General features: G+C 36.9%; 1 protein-coding gene across 1 annotated transcript; it reads left to right on the top strand.

Annotated features, from left to right (window-relative positions):
* The first annotated feature begins 5,700 nt into the window (after positions 1-5,700).
* LOC136885732 (uncharacterized) lies at positions 5,701-27,080 on the top strand. The gene is made up of 4 exons (XM_067158467.2): positions 5,701-5,927; positions 14,725-14,814; positions 18,831-18,956; positions 23,510-27,080. Exons 1-3 carry the CDS (start codon positions 5,832-5,834, stop codon positions 18,954-18,956), a joined length of 312 nt encoding a protein of 103 aa, XP_067014568.2. The 5' UTR covers positions 5,701-5,831; the 3' UTR covers positions 23,510-27,080.
* The last annotated feature ends 404 nt before the right edge of the window (positions 27,081-27,484 follow it).

The raw sequence follows: 27,484 nt of genomic DNA, 5'->3' as shown, positions 1-27,484 counted from the left end.
ACCAACGGGGTACGGTACCCAAAGAGAACTCCCAAACCCGCTGTTATTCAACATAGCAGCAGAAGACATCACTCGAATAACGATGGACTCTCCCGAGACCACTCTATTAATGTACGCTGACGATATGGATCTGGGATCGTATTCAAAGACGGGACTTCAAAAGACAATGTTAAAGTTCGAAGCATGGGCATCAGAGAATAAATTTGAAATCAACCAGGAAAAGACAGTCCAGATGGTACCGGTACTCAGAAAAGGTGGCAAGTTAGCCTCAGATAACACTATAACGCTAAAAGATAATCCTTTGGAAACAGTCAAGAAATTCAAATGCTTAGGCATCACATACCGTATCAAACGACCATGACTTCCTTCAATTACCACATCTCAGACGGAACGACAGCAGCAATCAAGGCCATCCACATCACTCAACACAGCGATGGCAGTATTTAAGATCACAATAACTCCGAATGTCACATACGGAATTTAAATAATCTGGGACAACCTGATAATTAGCAACCTGGAGAAGACAGAAAAAGTCAAAGCAAGATTTCTCAAGGAGGCCCTAGGAGTGAGTAAATCAGCTCCTTACAGGCTCGTCTACGTTCTGGCCCCGGAAACATACTTCATAGAAGATCTGTGAATGAACCTACGCGTGCCATCTACCAAACCATTCCAAGCACTACAGGAGAAACTTCGAAGGAAACACGCCGATATAGACTTTGATTTCTACGCCAGTGACGCTGTGATCGATCGAAACGGGACCAAAGAACTACAAGAACAAAGACATGTTATAATAATTTATTTAATGCGCACAATGTGCAAAGAATTGATATACAAAATATTAATCTTCGTTACAAAATTTTACCATTGACTCCGATCGCTGTTTACAACTTAAAACATGGTACCTAGTACAGTGTGCACCACATCTTGAACATACACAGTTCAAACCTGGTTCATGATAATGCTTTATATTACATAGTTTATAATGGAACCCATGAACGGAGATCCTTGTCAGCAAATGTCGCAGTTCATATCCACCTTGAACCCACTCGCGATTTAGCATGGCATCGGTAGAGTAGAAATCTTCCCAGTTGGCAGCCTTCTTCGATCGTAGGTCTCGAAGCAGATGTATATAAGATGTTGTTGCTGGAAGTATCAATTGTAGCCTTAGCTCTTCCACATAAAATCCCTCTGCATAGCTCATACACGAGTCGGGAAGGAGAATATTTGGAGAGACACAGAGCCCGTTTCAAGTAGGTCGCCTTCATCTTCTCGATTTTATCTGTTTCATACTCAAATGTTCCCAAATTTTTTCCAAGCCATATGTTGCTACAGGGCTGATTTTTAGATGAAAGAGTTTTATGGCTGTTTCTAAAGACGAGTTTCTCAGATGCTTAATGTCAGATATTACTTTCATAGATGCATTTAGACGGTCCATGAGATGGAGGGTGAAAACATTACCTTGGGTTTGAAAAATTACACCCAAGTATTTAAAATGCTTTACGGACTTAAGTTCTTGGTCTTCATAAAAGAAGGTTCCATGAGGCCCCCCTCTTCTAAACGTCATGGACACTGTTTTTTCTACATTCAGTTTGAGCTCATTTTTATTTATCCAACCTACTATTTGGTTGAATGATTCCTGGAGTTCCTTCTCTGACGTTGATGTTAAGACCATGTCATCAGCGTACATTAATAGTTTGACGTTTTCCTGGTTTACCAAATCCACTATGTCTGCTGTCGCAATGATGAATAGTAGTGGACTTAATGGGTCTCCCTGTAATACACCGGTTGTTTGTTCCAAAATTATGGATTTGGTAATACCATCATCTACTTCTATTGAATTGTTGAGCAGTAGGTTCCTAATCAGCGGTATAAGGTAGTTCGTACTACCAATGATACTCTCCAATTTTTCTAACCGTATGGTTCTGCTTTCGAATAATCTATAAAGATGGCATGCAATTTACCCCCTGGCTTCTTTAAGGCTTCTTCTATGTCAGTCTGGAGACAGCGGATAGCTAAAGTTGTTGATTTTCCTTTTCTAAATCCAAATTGCGACTCCGGTATGTTATTTTCCATCAGTTTTATAAGACGTTTACCTACTAGTGAAGTTAAAGTAGAGTACATTCTAATGCTATTCCTCTATATGAGTTGGGATCTGCGGTGTCACCTTTGCCTTTATATAGCATTTTAATAATAGATTTTCTCCAGTTGTCTGGTATCCTACCTTGGCGCAAGTATTCATGAATGATGGATTCACCCAAATTTGGGAGAGCAGCTTTAAGATGTTCATTGAAAATGTGATCTGGGCTACATGCCTTGTTATCTTTAGATGCTGTAATAGTTGATACAACCTCATTAATTGAAAATTCGTCAATTTCAGGGATTATTTGAAAAACTGGCACGAAATAATTAGTAGGTCGTGTGTCTCTCTCTTGAAGCACTCCACTCAAGTGCTTTTCCCAAACTTCCATTGGTAAGTTCCTGGAGAACTTCGGTTGTCTAGGCTTCAGGGCGAGGTAAGGATTTAGACTGGCACGTTCTGTAAGTTTCTTTTCTTCTTCCTCTCTATAACGATTTTTGGCTTCTTTTAGTAGTAGTTTGTATGCTCTCCTTTTACTGGCATATATTTCAAGAAATTTTTTTGTTTTCTCTCTTCTGGCTCTATGTAATGCTTCCAGTACATCTCTACGACATGTTATAACCTGATAACCAGATACGCGAGACATGGCTTCCACCACAAAATATGTGCAAAGGCAAAATACCATAACCCGAGTTTCCACACTGTACAATGACGTAGCTTACGTGATCGCTACCACATCCTAAAGTGTAAAAAGAAACAACAACAACAACAACAACAACAACAACAACAACAACAACAACAACAACAACAACAACAACAACAACAACAACAACAACAACAACAACAACAACAACAACAACAACAACAACAACAACAACAACAACAACAACAACAACAACAACAACAACAACAACAACAACAACAACAACAACAAACAGCTCTCTGAATACTCATTCGAGTATTCTAAGATGTGCACTCCGTGCAATTAGACGCCAGAAACCATTGACCAGTAGTCGCTGAATGTTTTGTATTATACCTGCTCTGGTATATTGCTTCTCAATGGACGATCTGTAATTTGTGTTGTAGAAAGGTTGTCAGGCGAGAATGTTGTTGCGGTAATAAATTTGCTGCTCACGTAAGTATTTTCGTAGTGGCGAAGCGTCCTAGTATCCACTGGTACCACTGGTAACAGTTTGAAAATATAAAAGTCGAATATTCTTTAATATTAATATTTTTGTTTCTTCACCTGGACGTGTCGTGAGAATTCTATTGCAGCAGTTTGCCACCGTCAAAGCTGAGCGAGAGGCTGTTACCACTCCATGCAGTGGTTACGCTTTGAATCTCTTCTAACAGCTAGGCGAGTTGTACTGTGCCAAGCAAGGCCCGTTTCCCCTCGACACTGTGATGTATCATAGTACGTTCTCCGGTCATGTTACCACAGTGGAAAGTGGAAACAAACGCTTATAACGTCGGTGCTGACGTGTTTCGTCAGTTCGTTCCGCCGCGCTCAACAGTGCATTGTTATATTATTGTGTTATTGTTTTCTGTTACAATACGATGTGACTTCTCTCGTTAAAGTGTGAATTTATACTTAATTTATGTTAGGTAAGGATAGCCTATACATCTGCACAACGTATTGAACATTAAAATGAGTGCTGTCGCTTCCACCTCAAAAATAAGGGAGTTGGCGGGCCCAGAATGTTCATGTATAATAGAAAGCTTAATGAACACACCATTTTCATTAAGGACTTTTGAAGAAAAGAAAAACATAATTAAAAGAGGTAGACCCACGCCTTCTCTTAAAAATTTGTTGAAGGAATCAAAAAGAACAGTACGATATTTTCATGACTCATGGTACATAAATCAGGACTGGTTATGTGGTTGTGCAAAAATGAATAAACTGTACTGTTGGCCATGTATTCTATTTTCCTCAGAAAATAATGCTTGGAATAAGGATGGTGTGGACAATTTAGATAGTTTCAGAGTTTTAAAGAGACGCCATGAGGTGTCTCAAGCACACATCAACGCTGTTGCCGATATGATTCAGTTCGGAAGGTCCAGAATAGAGTTCTGTTCGAGTACAGCTTACCGAAAGAAAATTGACGAGCATAATAAGCTAGTAAAAAATAACAGATATATTGTCAGCACTTTAATAGATACTGTGTGTTTTCTTTCAAGGCAAGGATTACCTTTCAGAGGTCATGGAGAAACTGAAGAATCCGATAACAGAGGTAATTACAGGGAGTTACTAGCATTAATTGCTAAGAAAGATGACGTATTTCGGCACCACTTAGAAACATCTACAGTTTTCTCTGGACTTTCATCTGATATACAGAACGATGTTATTGAAGCCATAGCTGCTTTTATGACCAGTGAAATAAAAGACGAGGTTAAGAAAGCAAACTTTATTTCTGTTATTTTGGATGAAAGTACAGATGTTTCTAACAGAGCACAACTCTCAACTGTATTTAGATATGTTAGTCCTGAATGCGAAATTCAAGAGAGATTTTTGAGATTCAGTGATGTAAGTGCTGACCGTTCTGCTGTTTCTCTCTCTAAACATCTCTTTGGAGTGTTACAAGAATTTCATTGTGGTGAAAAGTTAGTAGCAGAAACATTTGATGGTGCAGCAGTGATGGCAGGACAGCACAGTCAGTTGCAGAAGTTAGTCAGGGATAAATATGACCAGACTATATTTGTTCACTGCTATGGTCATAGGCTCAGCTTGGTATTACAGCAAACTGTTAACCAAATCAAGGAATGCAAAGCATTTTTTCAGACTTTGTCTGGATTAGCAGGGTTTTTTTTATCATCCCCTAGAAGGGCCGCTGCTCTTGACAAAGTAGTACAGAGACGATTACCAACAGTAGCACCCACCCAATGGATACATGCTGGTAGGCTCGTTGAAGTTGTGTCCTCTCTCTATACAGATCTCCTTGAATTCTTTGGAGAAATGAAAGATAATGCAGACAAATGGGATGGTGGAACGAGAATTCAAGGTAAGGGTTACTATGTTACCCTGCAAGACTTTGATTTCTATTTCCTATTAAATTTATTTGCTGAAGTGCTTCCTCAATCTGATGTTCTATATCAGATCCTTCAGAAGAAAATATGTGATATTGCCTTCTGCTCCAAAGAAATCCAGCAATTTAAAGCATTTTTGCAGACAACCAGAAATAATTTTGAAAATATGTGGTCAAAGTTGCAAGACAATGAAGGGAGAAAAGATTACCCTCAAAAGCGCCAGAGAATTGATTTTATAGGAACTAAGAAAACCTCATATCTCCAATTGTATTTGGAAATAATTGACATCATATCCATGCAACTATCAGATAGATTTTCTGAGATTAACAAGCTAGAGTTCCTTCAGTTAATTGATATTGACCAGTTTAACAATTTCGCGAAGAAATTCCCGAACAGTGCCTATCAGTCATTAGTGAAGACGTATGGACGAAATTTTGACTGCATGAAACTTAAAAGTGAACTGTCTGTCCTCTACACAAAGTCAGACCTTATGAAAAATAATGCATATGACCTCTACCAATATTTGCACACCAGTGGTCTTAAAAAAGCATATCCAGAAACAACGAAATTGATTAACCTCATTCTCACCATCCCGGCAACTAGCGCTTCTACTGAAACAAGCTTCTCGGCCTTAAAAAGGATACATACCTTCCAAAGAAATTCACAAGTACAGGACAGGCTCTCTGCACTTTCTTTGATTGCGATTGAGAAGAAATTTCTGAATAACTTAATGAAGAGGCCAAATTTCTACGATGCTGTGATAGATATTTTCGATGCCACTACATGCCATCGTATCGATCTGAAGTACCTGATAGGGAATCCTGAGGTAAGCCTTGAAGCTCTGTTAGAAATTAATTTTAAACTTTATATTCATGAATGCATGAGTAGCCTGCCATACATTTTTCATGATGTGAAATATTTCCAATTAGTGCTTGATCGAGATTGCTAGTTTTAATTATGTTGATGCTCACTAGTGTTCAATATATTATGTGCCATTTCATCATTTTCAAATGATGTTATTTTACACAAAGGTAATATCATTAATCAAGTCTTTCACTTTTATGAATGGACAACTGTACTGCTCATAAAAATGCTGTGGTGTGAGCGACAGTATACTCTCAGAAGGAGTGTGGTAACACTTTTCAAAACATCACGCGTTGCCACTGGTATTTCGATCATTTTTCAGCAACTGAATAATTTCCAGCTGGAGTTTTGCTATGGATGTCGTGTATTTAAATAATTTTCACATACAGATTTTGGCCCCAATTAAAAAAGTGTAAAATACCCTGTTTGTATTTTTTTTCCCTTAGTCATAGTCTGTAATTCAGACCCATTGTTTAACCCCAGATTTCCACAGAAGAAATCGTTTTATCAGCTTATAATACAATATAACAAGTTACTGTATGCCAGGATTATAGATCACAAATATTATATTTCTGTTCAGTCTCTAAATCCTAACCGCTAGACACATGACATATAGGGTAAATTTAAAACCTGTGAGAACAAAACAATGTTATTCTGGTGTCAGAACTTTTCCCGTTTTAAACTAAAGATGTCGCCGTTCCTCAGAGATAGTGCCGATTTTCACACACACTCGACTATCTATGGTAATGGTCGGGCAGTATTGGTGCAGATGTTAAAACACCCACATATATCTCCAACACCACAATTAGATGCCAGAAACCATTGGGCAGCAGTTGCTGAATGTTGGATGGTGGTGGTGGTGATTACTAACACTAATCAGAGGGAAGAAATGGAAGGGGTAAGACACTTCAAGAAAAGTGAAGGTATAGGGCAATGAAAGACAAAAGCCATGTAGAGAGTGAAAAATGAAAAACTTCTTAGAATTCATAAACCTAAAACATCACGGTCAGAAAAGAACAAGAGTTGACCAAGGGATGCCGGTTAGGACAGATGAAAGTGAGACTCCTAGCACGAGTAAGTGGAAGCAATGTGAGGACTCAGCTAAGGGCACGTGGTAGTCAACCCATGCTCCCAAGTTACGACCACTTGGGGCTCGTTGTAGTTGCCTCTTACAAAAGGCAGGGGATACCATGGGTGTTATTCTACTGCTCCTGCTCATGGGTGGGGGTGAATGCTGGAAGAACAGTGTTTTAGTCCTAGTGTACACAAGTAACAGCTGAAAAATCATGAAATGTGAGACCGCTCCATTGACTTACAGATGTCATGAATTCTGAAAATTATTTTTCAGCAAATCTGTCTATAATGAACCTCTGCAAGCTCAAATGTTTAGTTCACTACAACTGAAAATCTTCTTCCAGGCTGAATTAAGAAAACAACTAACATAAAAGTTGATTATCTTAAATTTTCTATGGAAATAAGAAGTATGTAACTGTAGAAAAAAAATCTGTTGATGACAGACTGTACATTGTTCAATAAGAAAAGAATAATTTTCATGCACTTTATTCATGGCTATTGAGCCCTGAATAAGCCGTTTGTTTTTGGCTGCTTACTGTACACTATTTTAATTAAAATATTCAGTAAATCCTCATCTAGGGCATGTGCCTTCTCTACACTAGATTCTACATTATTCACTGTTTTTAAAGCCCTTAAAACATTCTTTGTACCCTCGTTGCCTTCCATTTTACCCAGCACTCATCAATCCACATGTGCTTAGAAGATAAAAGAGGAAGATACAGGCAGAAACATTCAATGAAAGGTTCTCCTTCCTTGCCCAGTTATCCAAATGTGTTCAGTGTGGTCAATACATTGACAAGGGCAAAATTATGGCACAGAGGACTGAGCAGCAATGCTCTCCTCTGGATCTTCTTAATGGGTGCACTGCCATGCCATTTTTACCACCTGACTAACATAACCTAGATATATGCTAGTTACATAACAATATTAATATATATTTGAGTCATTGGGTACTCCATATTAAAATGTAAATATTGTAAAAATTACAATTTAAATGATGAATCTTCATTATTTTCAGCATAATTGCATCAATTACAATGGAGTTTAAATGTTTAGCTTGACAATCACTTAATGTTATGCGCGAGCGGTGTCTGGATTGGTGTGGAATCTCGTGGGAGCACTCGATTCCACATGACGTCACAACCCTGTAGGGCACTCTACAGTAACAGAGTGGTAAGCCCCGATGTTACACGATTACGAACGAGCAGTAAAACACTAGAAGTTCAAAATACTCTGTTATTTCTTGTTCGAGATGATAACAATAAAGTAGTTCAATTGTGCAGTTAATGTTTACCTATCTGATATTACTGTTAATGCCCTGAGGGGAATAAATTGAAGTTTTATCGTATTCAATTTTTACGTTGTATTCTCCGCCTAACTACTGATTCCTGTCATTTGGCTAGGAAAATTTTCATGGGAGAACACTGGAGAAAGTCTGCCTTAGTCCCAATAAGAGCTTGTCTTTGGTTTTGAGATTAGTAGGGTGGATTTTTCACATTGCCTCCTGGATCTCAATCTCTTCTTAATTTTAGCGAAAGAAGAAAATAGAGGTGTTTTTTTTTTTCAGTAAACAAAGTTTATGCAGAAAATACATCATTTTGGAATGCAATATATTGTATAACTTTCCACTTATAAAGCTTGAGTGCATTGTAGGGGTAAATTTTAAAGACTTGATTTGTGAGATATCCAGGGGCCTCAGAAGGAACATGTATTATGCACCGCAAGAAATAAATTTCATAATAAATCCGTATTGTTGGACTTAGACCTTATTTCTTGATGTGTAATGCAGGATAATGAGATAAGACGGGGATATGCTGTCGGAATTTCACTGAAATTAAGTATGTACTAACTTGAAGATTTAGGTAAATATCTTAGGTCCAATATTATTCTGGTCGAGCGTTGGTGGTAGAGTCCTGGCTCAGTCTACTGGCATTTGAAGCTACTCGAATATGCCAACCTTGTTTCAGTTGACTTACATCATGTTAAACAACTGTGCAAGTACAGACTTCTGGCTTCTCGGCATTTCTGAAAACCATAAAAATAATGAGTGGAATGTAAATCCAATAACTTTATTATTAATAAGCTACACTCGGGTATGAGATAAGCAAGCACTTATGATGCCTAAATTATTTTATTTTCTTAATGAAAGTTTTATTGAGCCCCTAGTCAATACCATATTTTTTTTTACTACAAGTAGTTTTGGCCAATGTAAACTGCTATCTTCAGCTATTCAGCTATTCATCACAAGATAGTTTAACATTTTCACTCCTGTAGATGCTGTAAGGCCTATGTGCAGGACCATATCTGAGTTAAGCTGTTTAAGGTTGCACAATGTAAACGTTATAAGATATTAGCCATTAATAAATTATCCATAAATATACAAGAAGAGGTCCGATACGAAGTCAAACGCAAACTATCTTCTATTCTGAATCAACAACAAACCATTAAATCCAACACAGAACATATACCTAAAGTCCACAAACTAAAGAAAAAAGTCAAACACAATGACTTAATAACAACAAAAGCCGAAAAAGCGAACACTACCGTAATCATGGACAAAAGTGACTATATCAGTAAAGCACAAATGTCTCTTAACAGAGAACAACTTCATAACCTCTAGAAAAGATCCAACTAGTAAACTACAAAGAGACCTAAAAACCATAATTAAGAATATTTTGTTTTTGTTTAATGACCTTGATAAATCCAAAATGATTGTTATGAATCCAAAACTTCACACAGCAAAAGCACTACCCAAGATCCATAAAGCCGACATCCCCATAAAACCCATTATCAATTTCAGAAATAGTCTGACCTATGAGGTACCTCGCTTCATTCATAAATTCCTCAAATCACACTGTTGTTTCCAAGCTAATACATCAGTAAAGATCTCCATAGAATTTTGCAAGAAAATTAAACACTTTGATTTATCCAAACACCACACTCTTCATTCATTTGATATTACCAGCATGTATGCTAATGTGCCCGTTAACAACACCATACAATTGATCACTTATGAATCTTTCCAAATTCAGCAAATTAAGTAAGGCAAAATAGATTAATTTATTCGGATTCTAAAGTTTACATCGAATAACAATTTCTTCACTTTCAGTAATGTCATTTACCAACAGATAGGTCTTCCCATGGGGTCACCAGCTACAGGGATCCTTGCGGATATTTGCATTGATCATTTAGAACATTCTCACATCACTGATAAGATTAATGGCATTCAACACTGGACACGCTTTGCAGATGACACGTTTGTTATTTTAGACTCACATGTTACTCACAGCAACACAGTATTTGCATTTCGTAACTCCAGTGACCCACATATAAATTTCACCATAGAGTCGGAAAACAATAAAGTCCTCAATTACCTAGAGTTAACCATGCGCAACTGCAACAACACTTTATCCTTTAATATATACAGGAAAACCACCCACACCATCAGTACCAACCTACAAACGTCTGTGCACACAGACATACATAACAAAGCAGCTTACAATAGCATGGTACACAGAGCACTAACTGTTCCTTTATCTCACAAGAATTACAAAAAAGAAATTGATACTATTTACAATATTGCTGAACATAATGGTTTCAGCAGAACCTTCATCAGCAGAATCATCAATAGATATAAAAGCAGACCTAAGACTACTCTAGGAAAAGATTCTGTTCCAGAAGAAAAGTTTTCCACTTTCACTTTCAATAATAGTATTTACCAAATTTCTAATATTAAAAAACCCATCAAAATAGCGTTTAGAACCTCCCACACCAACTTCAAACTCATTCTCAATCCACACACTGTCAACAACAACAATAATAACATTAATAATAAATATTTGAACTCTGGAGTTTACAAATTAGAATGCCAATCGTATAATGTAGGTCAACTAAGCTGCAATTTTATCATGAGATACGTCGAACATTGCAATGGTCTCAAATATAATCATTTTTCAGCTATGACTGAACATCATAAAGCATCCAGCCACAAATACACATCAATAGATAAAGATCTTAAGATCTTGCATTATGAGCAAAAAGGTACCTTGCTCAATGTTCTTGAGAGCATTCACATCGATCTAGACCAATTTATGAACCCCTCTCACAATTTAAATGAAATGAACAAAAAAAGAAGATTCTACTTGAAACGTTCAGTCCATATATTTGTCAGAATTTCTATAATAAAAACAAACCCCGCCTCCATCTCTTTAACTCACCACCATTCCCCCTTGCCACCCCGCACCATCTTCCCACCAGCCCTGCACCTCTCTTCCCCCTCTGCTCCTCCCATCCTCGCAAACACAGCTGAGCCAACTCAATCATACGAATGAGACTGTTGACTTTGAGAAGGCCAGACCGATTTGAGAGGACAACAACCTTTTAAGTACCGTAAGTTTAAAGTTTTCTTCACACCCATTTACACTTTTTACTTATCAGCCCAAGTTTCTCACACAACCTCGTTTTTTCCATTACAGATTGGAACTTCATTGTTGGTTTCCACTATGATCACAGACCATGCACCTGTTACTTCTCTAACACAGCTTCTCAATTTTGCCGCTCCCTCCCAACCATTTAAAATAAGGCAAACACACCTAGTCAATGTTGGAAACAATCTTTGAGAACAGGACCGCTAAATTGAGAAGAAATTGAGAATGCTAAAATTTTAAATTCATCGGCATTTTTCCATCACTTATCACATTCATTATAACTGGCACATTGTCTCCTCTCAAACTTGGTTTCTTAAGCTTTTTTGCTCCCTTCCTAGCCATTCATCGTGATGGTGTTTCTACAAAGACAGACTGTCAGCCTGAATTTTCAACACAGTGGTTTTGTCCTGTTTTTGAATTGTCATCAAACTAAAAACCTCACTACAAGCACTTTTTGTTCATTTCTGTCTGTATCATTTATTTTCTTTTCTTCTTAAGCTAGCACACTTTTTGGACTCAATTATGTTTTATACACTATTAACCTCTTTTCACTGAATTTGTCTCAGCGATTTACTTATTGCTCCTTCTAGTGACGTATATATTGTTATTGTTTTTATTCCCGTCATATCTCCTTTTCATTTGTTCCTTCATTATGTTTATACCACATTTCTAGCTTGTATTATGTACATTACTTTAACCCCTCACCCTCATTTCACTGAAGATGGCTCAAACAAGTAAAAACATGTTTTAATTTTATTGCTCCATCTAATAATGAAATTATGTTTTGTATTGAACTAGGAGGATACATTTATTTTTCTTCCCTTTGTAAAGCAATGTAAACGTTGTTTCGAATTTAGCATTAAATTCGTACGAAGTCATAGTTCGTGTTGAAAACTATACATGGCATATAAATGAACAGTCCCTCACCCTGACTACCTAAACAGAGAGTATATTCCAATGCTTTCTTTCTTTTTTTTCTTTGAGTAAACACGGACCTAAGCCAGTCATGGTATTCTTGTGAGGGTGTGTAGTGAAGTACGTTATTGTGTTGCAATAACGTAACGAGTTACAAAAACAGTATACAAAGTGAGTAAATTGAAGACATACTACTGAACGATGATTCTGGTGATGAACTTATTCCTGATTTCAGTGATAGCGAAAGCAATTCCGATGGTGATATACTAGACTCTGGGCAAAGTGGAATTCAGCACATTCAAATAACCGATATGCATCTATCTTATTGCCCACTTGCAATCAAGTTGACTGGCCAGGTAGGATTAAATGTTGACATCGAAAATAGCATCAAAATTATGTCTTTCGTCAATTTATTTGTAAATGACGATTTCCTTGAATATGTATGTTATCGGACAAACCTTTAAATGGAACAAGTTTTTAATGCCGCACTGCGTCCATTCACTAAGTAGGCCTATTCTATTTTTCAGACGTGGAAACCGATATACGTAAATGAGATGAAAACTTTTTATAACTAATGTTTATAACCGGAATAATTAAAAAAACATCTGAAAATGTACTGAACAGAGGGCACTATCTTTGGCTAACTGATTTTTTTGAAAACCATGGCCCGAACCTGGTTCAAAGACATGTTGTCATTCTTGCACTTTAACGACAGCAGCCATTATGAGGGGAATTCTGATAGGCTATACAAAATTAGGCCAAATCTCGCAAGGTTCAGCGACCAGTTTTTGTACAATAATATTTAATGTAAAATAGTGCACTATAGAGATGAGAGGATTTAAAAAGGCTGTGCTGGAGGTTTAAATCAGCCACTGAGGAGCTGGTAGTAAATGTGTTAAGGAAGGACCTAGTGTAATTCAAATTTAATGACTTAATACAAACATTAAATGAAATAAGTTTCATAATGATAGGTCCGTATTGAACTGTGATTACAATAGAGTAAATTAATGTATTATTTGGGTCCACCTTTTCAATACAAAATGTAAATAGTTTAAATTACATAAATGAATAGGGACTAGTTTCGACCTAGTACTAGGTCATCGTCAGCCTAAAGCAAAACTAAAACACAAAACATCGAAGAAATTAAACAATGTAAAGACACGTACGGTCTCGTAAAAGTACATACCATGTGAAATATTGTGCGGCACTATGTTAAAAAATAACTCTCTGAAAGAGATGCATAATAAGTCCAGTGCATATTAAGAAGATGTTATAGAAAGGAATTCTTGAATTGCTGGAATATGCTGTTTCCTTTAAGATGCAGGTATCCAATTGAAGAACCAATGAGCCGAAGTTACGTCGTTTATTTATGAATAAAGTCTAGTGCACCGTATAGCATTAAAAAGTCCAGTGCGCACTAAAAAGATGTTAAAGAAAGAATTCTTGAGTTGCTGGATATGGAGATTAGAATATGCTGGCTCCTTTAAGATAATGGTATCCAATTGAAGAACCACTGAGCCGAAGTCACGTTGTTTATTTACGATTAAAGACCAGTGCACCATGTAGCATTAAAAAGTTGATAGGGATGGAAATTTTTCAGTTGTTGGTCAAGGAATTCAACATATGCTGGCTTCTTAAATTTGCTGCTGTATATTTGTAGAACAACTGAGATGGAGTTACGTCGTTTTTTAAGATATTCATAGACGTAAAAACACATGGATGCTGGAAAGGCTCTTCAGTTTTTGGAACTTGAAAGAAGGTAATTGTTGAGCGTAGAGGCTTAGGAATCCAGAGATGCGCTATATTATGATAAAAAATAGAGATCCATAAAAAGGTCCCGAGTGCTGTATAAAAGTGACAAGTTATAAAATAAAATATAATCTTAAAAAACTATGACCAGAAATTACTCACCCCAGGGAATAACAAGATAAGTAAAAAATCAGTTGTGTACATATGTGTTTTTGCGACCATATTTGTGGTTATAGCTTTTTAAAATTCAGTTCTATTTGATATTTTTAATAAGACATGCAATTTTAATGACACTTTGTCCTTCCTTAAACTGTCTTAATATGAATACCTGAAAATGGCCATTTACATTGGCTGAATCTAGTCCTAGTAAAAAAAAAAGAAAAAAGGCTTTGATTAGGTGGTCAATAACACTTTCATTTAGAAAATAAGTCGTATCCATCAATATGAGCCTAATAATGATATGCATTGCTTATATGCCTAAATGATATCAAGTGTGTGTAGTCTTAACATTTTTTGGAAAGTTTAATGATTGTTTTATAAAGGATTGTATTTTCTTTCCGTTTGGATGTTTCATTCCTTTTCATTTTCTTCTAGCTCAAGACTTGCTTGGAAATTATGGAAGAGCCTCATTTCATTAAATGTGAACCTGAATGGTCAGCAGAAACAGAAGAAATCCTCAACTCGGTGAGTGACACCTCAGTTCCATACTAAAGTTGACTTCCTCTAGTTCGGCCAGCTCGAGACTGGACCCTAGGCAATAAATACCAATATTCAGCTTAAGTGAAATACAGTAGGCCTACATAAATAAAGAACTAGTTATAAGGCAAGTAGTATCAATGTGTCTTTACCAAGTTTGCTCACCCGAAATGAGTTGATGTTGTCTCTATGATATCTCCATACACTATTGAAGTTTCACTTCCGATGAGAGACAAACACTCATGGTGGAAAATTAAATGCAGAAAAACATACTATAGAAACTACGAATTTAATTTGTAAAGGTACACTAACACTTCTTATAACAATCACAGATTTTCATAAACAAAATGTAACTATCAACCACCTGATGTAACTGGAAAGTAGAGAGACAGGTGGTGATGTATTCCTGTCTGAGCAGGGTGCGAAAAAATGAATGGAAGAATGACTCAAGGACAGGTGCCGGCTGAACTAACTGAAGCTGAACTAGATGGAGTCTACTGTATTAACTTAGCAGACAGTGCCATAGCTGGAAACTAATTTTTAGTGTGGTTACACATGATGTCTGTTGAACACACTTCAAATATGGTCATACGAAGCATCTCCTCTCACCAACTTAATTCAGTATCTCTTCATTCGTGATTTGATCTATTCATCTCATGTACAGCATTCTTCTGTAATACCACATTTCAAAAGCTTCTATTCTTTTTCTTTCTGAACTGGCTATTGTCTGTGTTTCATTTACATACAATGCCACGCTCCAGACAAAAGTCTTCAGGAATATCTTTCTAATTTCTGTGACAATGTTCAAAGTGAGCAAATTTTTTGTCTTAAGAAAGCTCTTCCTTGCTTGTGCTAGTCTGCATTTTACGTCCTCCTTACTTCTTCCATCGTTAGTTATTTTATTACCCAAGTGACAATATTCATCTACTTCCTTAGGACTTCATTTCCTAATCTAATATTTCCTGCATCATCTGACTTTGTTTGACTGCACTCCATTACTTTTGTTTTGGTCTTATTTATTTTCATCTTGTACTCATTACCCAAATCTCTGTTCATACCATTCAGCAATTTCCCCAAATCTTCTGCAGTCTCAGATAAAATAACAATATCGTTAGCAAATCTCAGCGTTTTGATTTCTTCTCCTTGAATTGTGATTCCCATTCCAATCAGTACAAAATGTTATATCGTCATTCAGTCAGCTGTGCTCATAGGAATGATTTTTCAATGTCTGGTACATTTGAAAGTACTTGTTGGGATGATTCGTAGGTTCTTTGGATATTATGTCTACCACCCTTCACTTTCCTGTCTGAACATTTGGCACAATTTTTATTTTCTTGTCCCCTTGGGCACTGGTACTATGTGGCTTCCCATTGATATGAAAAATGACCATCAGAATCACTAGTCATTTAACTAATTAACTTTGGTATGCATGTTGCCATGTTGCTGCAGAACATAAACATTATTCCATACAGATGTATTTCTAAAGATAACACTTCTAAAACAAAACTGTTATTAGATGTCTGAAATATACAGTACAAAAGAATAGTTATGCTGTATACAAGGTGAAACATCTGTCAATTTCCCACAGATTTATGAGAAGTTTCATCTTAAAGTTAGATCAGGTCAGATCCGACATTGGACCTGGATTGCATATTAATAGTGTTGGACTAAGTTGGACAGGCGACCACAAGGGTCAAGGAAACTATGAAGCCACATTCTGAGATGGGAAAGTGTAACACTAACTTTAATTGCAGTTCCCTCAATTTTTTTTTTTTCTTAGGTACATATAGCATGTAATCTATTTTATTTAGAACTGTTATATTTTCCATGCTCATTAACAACTAAATTATGGCACTGTAACTCCACTATTTTCAATGTAGCTTCTTTCTACATCTCCAGACTTTTTTCCTATAATCTAGGGTCATCATTAATATTGATTTAGTCCAGTTTAATGTCTAGGCATCTACTTTTCCAAGCAGCGTGCTCAACAGGAAGTCACCTTTAAAAAAAAATATTGTTATATATTTGTACAGAGGGGTGTATTAACTATTGCCTATCTGCCATTTGGAGGTGAAATCAGAGCTCAGAGAATGCAGTAAAATTAATGTAACACAGGACCATAGGCGCAAAGATCCACAGGGTTGATGCCCCGAACAGATAGCTTTTTCGTAAAACACGGGACCATGACACAGTGGTGTTTGTTTTGCCTATATGAGATCTATCAAGGAAAATGAAAACCTATAACCTGTTTCCAGTCATTGACCAGGTCAGGGATGTTATGAATGCAGCCCCATCTTGCGGCGAGGATAGGAATTGTGCCGGCTGCTGAAGCCTGTCCACTCCTCTGGGGCAATGATTAATGACTGACAGATGAAATGGAATGATACTCGAGAGTGTTGCTGGAATGAAAGATGGCAGGGAAAACCGGAGTACCCGGAGTAAAACCTGCCCTGCCTCCGCTTTGTCCAGCACAATTATCACAATGAGTGAGCAGGATTTGAACCACGGAACCCAGTGCTGAGAGACCGATACGCTGCTGCCTGAGCCATGGAGGCTTCAATATATGAAGTCTATCAATATCTGTAATAATAAACCTGAAAAAACTGTATTAGTAACATGAAAAATTGTGAAATTGTTGGTACTGACTAAGTGCCTCTGCAGTTTGAGTCACGAAGATATCAGTTTGCATTCAGGAGATACTGAATTTGAACCCCACAGTCGGCAGCCCTGAAATGGTTTTCTTTGGTTTCCCATTTTCACACCAGGCAAATGCTGGGGTATACCTTAATTAAAGCCACTGTTGCTTCCTTCTCATTCCTAGTCCTTTCCTCTCTCATTTTCACCATAAGACTTATCTGTGTCCGTGCAACGTAAGCAGATTGTAAAAAAAAAAAAAAGGAAATTGTTGACAGCATAGTGTAAATTTCTGAAATGACTCAATGTCTTATTTTAATTTGTAAATGGCGAGGGAGGTTGAAACACTCAGAAGAATGGCCAACTCCAATCAGACAAATCTTTCCTTGTCATACAGAACGTTGGCTAATGTGGAAATCTCTCAATATATTGTGCTCAGGTGTTACAAGATGCAAATGTAACATATTGAAGTGGGGTTTTTGTGTATGAGATTGTGGTTCTCCACAGACAGCACCTCACTTTCTTCAATGCATACTGTGTCTAACTTCATGTACTGTGGAAGACCTCATGCAAGCAACACCCGAGTCCCTGAAAGTGGCTAATTATTGGTCAGCAACCATATCAGTTTGTTCCTCTGCCATGTTCTGTGGTCTTCTTAGTCCCTTCTATTATGGTTCGTAATTTCTAAAGACAGCCTTCACATTAAGGAACCAATGTAGCATCTACTTTTCCAAGCACCATACTGGACAGGAAGTCACCTATATAGTTCATATCTATCACATTGTGACTTTTTTTTTAAATGTTGTTATATATTTGTCTTTTGGTGGTTCAGTTTGTATTTATTAGTGCTTCTGATACAATTAATAAATGGTGATTCAAGCTTATTGCAGATTGGAACAAGATAAAAGAATGAGTCAAAAGAAATCAAACAGGCCCAAGACATCCTAGGCAGATCTTAAATGAGCTGAGACAGCTGACATTCTGTCTGGAGGTAGATATTCTCAAAAACACTCAGAAAGATGCAATTAACTTGATGAAAGTTGGGAATAGTGTTGTTTGATGATAGTCACAATGGGAGAGCCTAGGCAAAAGCAAGTCTTTCTAAACCTAAATATTGTACATTCACTTATTTCTAACACCCATCCAACACCCATACTACATATTCTATACCCGACAGACTTGCGACTGCAGCTCCAACACAGACCCCAGCCATCCTATTTTCTGTGTTGTCTCAGAAAGACGTTGTGAGTGGAGGGTTCAGCGAAACAGTGTGACTGGATTTCCCTTTGCCAATAAAGTCGTACAAATTATAGTTGTGTTGCTAATATTTTTAACCAGCTTATGTGTCATAATTTCTTTTCTAATTTCAGGAGAGGGATGATTATTTTCCATGCAATAGCCTCAGGAGGGTCAAGACAGGAACAGAGTCTTCATGTGATCCTGAGTTAAATGCTAAAGAAGAAAACAGGGACTTATTCACTGAATATGAAAATTAGGTAATTATTTCTTTGAGTCAATAGACACAGAACTTAAGAGAATGTAAAAGGAGTCCAGTGAAGTGTGATGTTATTCTGTTTCTCAAAAGACATGGCCATCTTCATCTCAAATGTTCAGTTTAGTTCAAGGCCATCCTATGATTCATGTCCCTCCATATGCAAAGCTGTACGATTATTGCAGCTTTTGCCATACTTCAATCTTTGGGATGTCCTTGCTCACAAATTCTTGGAGTTAAACATTTGTTTGTTTTACCTTAACTGTTTAATGTTCATGCTTCACTCCAGATGATTAGCAAGGACAAACATAAAATAAAAGATTGTTCATTTTTTTTAATACATAAGTGATTCCTAGCAATTTGTCGCTTTGTAAACAGTGTTTCTCAGTCTGGCAATTTTCATATTGTACCTGGCAAGCTGAGAAGTTTACTCTCTGGAGAGCTGTCCGTGTGAGCTCAAGTTGTCAAGATCAGTTTTGGCTTGGTTCAGTGGTAGTTTCTGACATAAGTCAGCCTCATGTCAGTAGATCTATTGACAGATGAAAGAACTCCTGCAGGGAAGAATTCCAGCACCTCACAAAATAATAAAAGCAGTTGGTGGGATGAAATTCATACCTGCGGTGTACAGTTAGCGAGCCTGACTTTTACCCGAAGGCCCCGGGTTCAACTCCCGGCCAGGTCAAGAATATTTACCTGGTCTGAGGGCTGGTTTGAGCTCCACTCAGCCTGCGTGATTACAGTGTCTGATGATAAGATGGCAACCCCGGTCTAGAGAACCAAAAATAATGGCCAAGAAGTTTCGTCATGCTCACGACATGACACCTCATAATCTGCAGGCCCTTCGGCTAAGCAACAGTTGCTTGGTAGGCCATGGCCTTTTAGGACTGTTGCACCATGTGGTTTGGTTTGTTTTTAAGATGTAAAAAAAGCTATATTATCCCTTAAATGCACAGCATTGCATATGTGCAAAGGAGAATTTACTTATCTGTTATATGTGCTTTACAATTTTGCAAGTGCGCATTTACTTCCACCTTGAAGATGAAATCACTAGGAGTCGCTATTATATTTTAAAAAATGAACAATCTTTTGTTTTATGATTGTTTTTGCTAATCAGCTGGAGTGAAGTGTAAACTTTAAACTGTTAAGGTTGTAAGCACACAGGAGCTGATACCTAAATTAAAAAAATAAATATGTATTCTAATAGTCTTGATATAGTTTTAAATTGTGTTATATATAAATGTTATGAGTTTAGGATTTCATGTTCTTATGTTCACTTGTGATGCAGTTGTAAGGCAGTGGTTTAATTATGGATGTCTTATATATGTGTCTTCATGTTTATTTAGTATCATTCAGTTTCAATGATGAAAAAGGAAATTCCATCATCATCTTCATTTCCCGTTTCCAGCTCCCTGGGTCGGGTTGTGAATCAAGGACCTTCATTGCTGCCTGTCTCTCCACCACTCTTCTCCTTTTTTAAGTACATCTTCTGGTTTTCTTCCCGTCTTCTCCATGCACTCTCACACTGAATCTGTCCACCTCTTTCAGGGTCTTCCTCGCAGTCTCTTTCCTGTTAACTTCTCTGAAAAACCTTTTTTCTTGGCACTATCTCTTCTCTCATTCACATTATATTCCCATACTACTTTAGCTTTGTTGTTTCTGTCCTGTCTTGAAGTTTCAAGATTCCTGTCCTTTTCCTTGTCTCTTCATTTCTAATTCTATCCTTTCTGGTCTTGCCCTTGATACCTCTTAGGAATTTCATCTCCGCTGCCTGTATTCTACTCTCCTCTCGTTTTGTTGTCCACAATCCAACTGCATAGGTTAGTATGTGTTCATAATAGGTTAAATATAATACTTTCTTACATTTCTTCAGGACATCCTGGTTCCACAAAATACCCCTTAAACTCTGGTAGATGCTGTTTGCTTGTTGTATTCTTTACCCAATTTCCTCGGTTGTCTTTCCATCTTCTGTGATCATTTTTGAAATGCTATTTATTCAGGGCGTCGACCTAAGAAAATCTTTTGCCCCTACTTTGCACCATATGTTATGAACCTGCGTTCATTTGGAAACTGCGGAAGTGTAAAGTGTTGAATGTGAGGAAAGGAATATTAAGGACGACACAAACTCCCAGTCCCCAGGCCAGGGATATGAATCATGTACAAAAAAAAAATCCCTGACCCGGCTGGGAATTGAACCCGGGGCTGAGGGGTGACAGGCGGACACGTTGTTCCCTATACCGCTAGGCCAGACTTCTGTGATCACACTTCCCAAGTACTTGAAACTTTTCACCACTTCCAGAATTTTACCATTCAGTTTTATCTTTCCTCTTCCTTCCTTCCTTCCCCTTGTAATCACTATTGTTTTACTTTTCTCTGTGCTTACTTTCATCCCAAATTTTTCTATTTCTTGATTCCGTACATCTACTTGTTTTTGCACTTCCATTTCATCATCACCCCTTATCACTATGTCATCTGCAAACAACATGGCTTTTGTTGCCTGTTGCCAATCTCTGTTTCATGTTCTTATACATTTCATCCATGACTATGATGAATAGTATGGGGGATAGTACACTTCCCTGTCGGAGACCAGTTTCAGCTTTAAATCATTTTGTTCTACATATACTAGTCATCACACTACCACCACAATTTTTGTACATAGCTTTTATAATTTGCACTTCCACTCTGTTAACTTGTTTTTTCCTTAATGTGGCCCATGCCAACTGTCTGGGCACACTGTCATAAGCTTTTTCAATGTCAATAAATGTCATCACTATGTCTTTTCCAAACTCCCATCTTTTCTCCATCATATGTCTTAATGTAAAGATCATGTCAAACGTTGATCTGTCTTTCCTAAAACCATACTGTTCTCCTTCCACTTCTCCTTCTAGCTTTCTTCTTAGTCCTCCTTCCAATACTCCTTCAAAAATCTTAGCTACATGGGCAATAACGGTGATCCCTCTGTAGTTATTGCGTTCCTTTTTATCACCTTTTTTAAATATCAAGATAATTAAACCCTTTCCCCACTCTTCTGGGATCTCTTTCTTCCTTCAGATTATTTTAAATAATCTGTACAGCCACTGTTGCCCTATTGGTCCTGTTGCTTTGATCATTTCCATAGTTACCCCATCCACTCCTGCTGCTTTACTGTTCTTCACCTTTTGTATGGCTTCCTCTATTTCTCAAATCGATATCTCTTTTTCTTAATCTTCTACTTTCCCCATTGTTTCTTCTTGTTCCTTAACGTCTACCTATTCACTGTATTTAATATTTAGCAATTCTGAGAAGTATTCTATTCTTCCCATCTTTTTGGTATGTCTTCTCTTTACGTCAATATCTGCCCTATTTCAGTTTTTAAAAATTTTGTATCTTCCCTATTTTGTAACTATTCTTCACCAAACCATACAATCTCTTTTTACTCCCCTTTATATCTTCTTGTAAAGTTTCTGTGAAACTTTCCCAGCTCTTCCGTTTCCCTTCTTGTACTATTTTATTACATACCTTCTTGGTTTCTTTATATTTCTGTCAATTCTCTGTACTAGCTCTGTACTATTGCTGCCTATCCATTTCCTCCAAACCATTTGTTTCTCTTTAACTGCTTCCTTTACCCTGGTGTTACACCAAGGAGTCTCCTTTTCCTTTTTCCTCGCTGATAGTCTTCCACAGGTGTTTACTGAACACTTTACAAATCCATTTCTGAAATATGTCCATTCCTCTTCCACACTATTCAAGTCATCTTCGGGAATTTCTTCAGATCCTCTTGAAACTTTTTCCTTATTTCTTTCTCTTTTAACTTCATCCCTTCATTTTTCTTTCCCTTTTTCCTATTAGCTTCATTATTTTACCAAGTTTTAATTTGGCTACCACCACTTTATGGTCTCCTTTGAAATCTGCTCATGGCATTGCTGTCACATCTTCCAGTTGTCTACATTTCTCCTTCTCCATCAGAATAAGATCAATCATTGTCTTTGTCTTTCTATCTCCCCTACAATATCTAGTTATTTTTTTGTGAGTTCTTTATTCTAAACCTCGTATTGCCTACAATTAATCCATTCCTTCTACAAAAATCTATTACCAAATCTCCTTCATCTTGGTTTCCATAACTATAGGGGCCAATTATCTCTTCTTTTCCCTGTCTGTCTGTTGCAACATGTGCATTCATGTCTCCCATTATTATAACGTCTTTGTCTTCAATACAACTTTCCAGTTCTTCTAGAAACTCTTCTAAACATTCATCTGCATTCCCCAATTGGGGTGCATAAACCTGTATAAAATCCTTGATTCCACTCTCTAGTCCATCCTGTCACTGATCTGGTAAATTTCGTCCACATATTGCGCTAGGTCGTCTCTCAGTATAACACCAACATCATTTGTTGCCATCTTGCCTCCACTCCAATATAATCTGTACCCTTTCTTCAATTCTTTTTGACCTTTCCCCTTCCTTTTTGTCTCACTTATTTCTATCATTGCTGTGTCTTTCTTCTCTGTATACTCTATCAGTTCTTCTACCTTGCCATTCAAAGTTATGACACTGTTGATACCGATTCTTGTGATGTCTTGTAGCCCACTTCTCACAGTTCCCCCAGAGCACCAGGAACTGTGCGTCACTTCAGGGTGATGCCCTAGCATTTTCCGAGGCCTCGATTCAGAATACAGGAAAGAAAGAGGAAAATAATGTATTGCCATGGTGCCATTGGCCATTGTAAGAAGATCTGAAGTGAGATGTATAGGTTATATGAAATTAAGATGTTAAAGAGATATATTTTCAACAGTAAAAGGTAACAGAATTACAACTTCAAAGAAAACATTGAAATTTGTAGGATTTCATAAATGTATAAATGAGTAGTAAAATTAAGAAATTAGACTTTACCCTAAAAAAAAGGCAACAAGAAGGATATTAAAGCTAAATTAACAGATTGAGAAATTAGCAGTGCAGGAGAGGAATTAAATAGTGAAGTTGAGAAGAGAAACATAGAAGTATTCAATATGTTAGTGTATGTTTTTCTTAGTTATTCATTAAGTCAATAAAAGTAAACTTCCACCTGTTTGATACTATATATTTTCTTTAAGCAAATTAATTATTTGTACAACATTTGTAGATCCATTTTCAACAAATTAAATCAAATGACAATGCTCACTTCAGAAAAGAAGAGCAGCTGAAGAGAACCGTTTAAAAAAAATTAAGATGCAACAGCAAATTGAAAAAGTCCTTTTCGAAAACATTTTTAACAATGAATGACTAAGAAAAACATACATACCACACATGTCCTGTATACTAACAAATGTTTAAAATTGTTTAAGTGAATAGCAAACTGTTGTAAATTAGGTTATAACATAATTAGATACACCTTCCCTTCCCATTTCACCCCCCTCACTCACCTCTCCTTGTATAAAAGTTTTTTCAAGCATAACAAATGTACTATTTTATGATGTTTTCTTGAGAATAAGAAAATTCTATGTGATTTCACGTAAACAATGTTATGTAGCTCAAGATGTTCCTAAGAAATGAAACTACTTGTACAAATAATTTGCTTACAGCAAATATATAGTATCAAACAGGTGGAAATTTACTTTTATTGATTTAATGTAAATAAGATTTGATTTGCAAAATTAAGCTGATTTATTGCAAAAGAAAGCCAAGTAGTGAACTTTTAAGAAAATTGTGGTGTGAAGGGGAAAACAATTTATTTGCAAAATGTTATGATGTATAGACAATAAATAGCTTCAGAATGATCGGAAATATGTTCCACAGGATAGATTACCTTGTCAGACTTTCAAAAAGTCCAATATCACCATTATCTAAGTGTGCAAAGGGTAATCGGGAGTTTCTCAAAATTTAGGTGGCTCAGCATGGCTAGGTGATATTGGTTTTACTGAATCCCCAGGGATGGAAAATGATTTTGAAATTCGTTGTCTTGAAAGTGCGTAAATTAATTTACAAATTACAAATGAAATATTAGCAATAAAATTTCAAATGCATTATAAGTAGATATTTTGTTTCGACAATATCTTTCATGCAGTACTTATTCTACATCACAACTTGTTGCTCTGAACCCGATAGAGCCTTGTTCAAACTTTCTTCTATCTAGGTAGATAATCACATGTTCAGCTGTTTTGAGCATTATAGTTGATATACCGTAGAGAATTTCTTTTCACCACAAACCTACTACGTTGTTGTAGCAGGGGGAGAGGTGATATTCTCACATGGCACGACACAGGTGGCAGACACGACAGGGTCCTAGCCGGCTTGCCGGCAGACTTGAGCAGAATAAAATAGCTCTTGTTGACCAATGGGTGGGAGAAGCAGACGAAGACTACATCCATGGTATCTCCGAACTGTCATGAAAGGCAAGCAAGTGATGCTGAATTTTGAACCATGAGATTACCTGTGATTAGTACCACTAGGTGAGGAATACCATGGGTCTGTGGGTGGATCACTATGGGTTTACAGTACCCATATATAGTATCCGCCACTATGGCAGAGGCTCCCCTCTGTCCAGGTTTGGTTGGTACATACCAAGCAGATAAAGGGAGGCTCTCATCGCTGGGGAGTTTCAGCATCTGGTTATTGACATCATGGGTCTGCATTTCAAGGAAAACCATGGGTGGGGGCATTGCCTGTGATTAATACCACTATATGAGCGACATCGTGGGTCTGCATTGCCTGTGAATAGTACCCACTAGGTGAGGAACACCAGGATAGTACGGGTCCCTGTGATTAGGATCACTATATTAGGAACACCATGGGTTTGCGTTGCTTATGAGTGCACCATTATGTGAGAAACACCATAGGTCTACATTACCTGTGAGTAGTACCACAAGGGGCCGATGACCTCGATGTTAGGCCCCTTTAAACAACGAGCATCATCATCATCATCATCATCAGTAGTACCACAATGTGTGGAACACCTTGAGTCTGCGTTACTTGTGATTAATACCGCTACATGATAAATACCATGGTACTACTTTACTAGCAATAAGTTCCATTATGAGGGGCTGTTGACCTGGATTTTGGATCACTATAGAGATCAAGCACCAACGATTCAGGATTGTGCTTTTGAAGCAGTCCCTTGATCAGTATATACCATTTTTTAAATTAGTTTTTTTGAAGAGTGGGCATTGTGGGTCAGATCCAATGATTGTTATAAGTTCATAATCATTGTTCATTGTCAGTGGATTGATTTTGGAATTATTTTTAAGTTTTAATATTGTGAGTTGAATCTGCTGATTATTTTACATTCATTCTTCTTCATCAAGTTTTGAATTCTGGTCAGTGAATAAATTTTGGAATTTTAAGTTGTCATTACATTTCGTCTCATTTTGTACCATTAGGGCTAATGACCTAGATTTTTATGTTGCTGTATGTAATTTCTGCTGCATTTACAAACTTCACTAAAATATCTTCTCTTTAGATTCTTAAAAAAGAAATTATTGAGGAAGCAGACATCAGTGGAAGAAATCTTTCGGATGAGTATCATTTCAGGTTTTTTCCATTTTCTGATCTCTCATTGAATATCATCAGCAGGTGATCAGCCCCAGCGGACTCTGCAGCTACTTGACAGCACTATTGGGTCTTCTTCCTTCCTCTTTCCTACCAGTCATTCACAAAATCAAGCTATCTCACATCTCTATGTAGTCCTTCACTGTACCTTTTCCTTGATCAACCTAGTTATTTCTTCCATAGAGTACAGGATTAAGTAGCTTCACAAGTTATATGTGAGAGTGATTTCCGACACATACCCTTCCCATACAATGCATTTATTCTCATGTTTTTTAAGACATAAATTTTCAGGATCACTATATGATATTATAATACATAATTTTAGGGAAGTTAAGTTGTGTGATAGTTATAATATTTAAAGTTTATAATTTTCATGTTCTGTATTGATGACAATATAATTATTGTAGATAAATGAGGTCATCTACCTAATCATTACAATATAAAATTAGTACCTCAATTTATTTTCATCTTGGTACCAATCTTGGCCTATTGATATCAGCCCTTCATCAGCCATGAGATCTCAAAGCAGTTAAAAACTAATTGGCCATCCCTATAACAAAATAGATAGCATAATACATGAAAATTGTTCTGATCCAATATTCAGTATTCATTAAAATAATTCACTGTGTTGAAGATATAACACCACACTAGAAAATTCTTATGATCTGTTGGTATACTTCAATAAATATTCATAACATTATCAACTGAGATCTAATTTAACATCAGGCTATTCTATCTTAATTCTTCACCAATTGCTTTTAATTTTATACAAGTGTTCAACAAATTATTGATATATCTTCAAGCTATATAAGCCAGGAGCAGTTTGACGTATACCTGTATGGACTAAGCTAGTGATGTTTTAGATGTACGTCTGCATGCCATCTTTTGGTTGTCAATGTGAACTTTTAGCACGGCTTGCAGCACAGGGTATCATTCTATGTAGGGGAGTATTTCTACCACAATGTGGCATTGTGTTGGCGTAAAATGTATTTGTTTCATCAACGTCGAGCGTTGTAAACAACAAGGTGATGTCCTTG

Source organism: Anabrus simplex, chromosome 14, assembly GCF_040414725.1.
Source record: "Anabrus simplex isolate iqAnaSimp1 chromosome 14, ASM4041472v1, whole genome shotgun sequence".
Taxonomy (NCBI): Eukaryota; Metazoa; Arthropoda; class Insecta; order Orthoptera; family Tettigoniidae; genus Anabrus; species Anabrus simplex.
The sequence above is the reverse complement of the archived record's forward strand: the minus strand, read 5'-3'. Positions and strand labels throughout refer to the sequence as shown.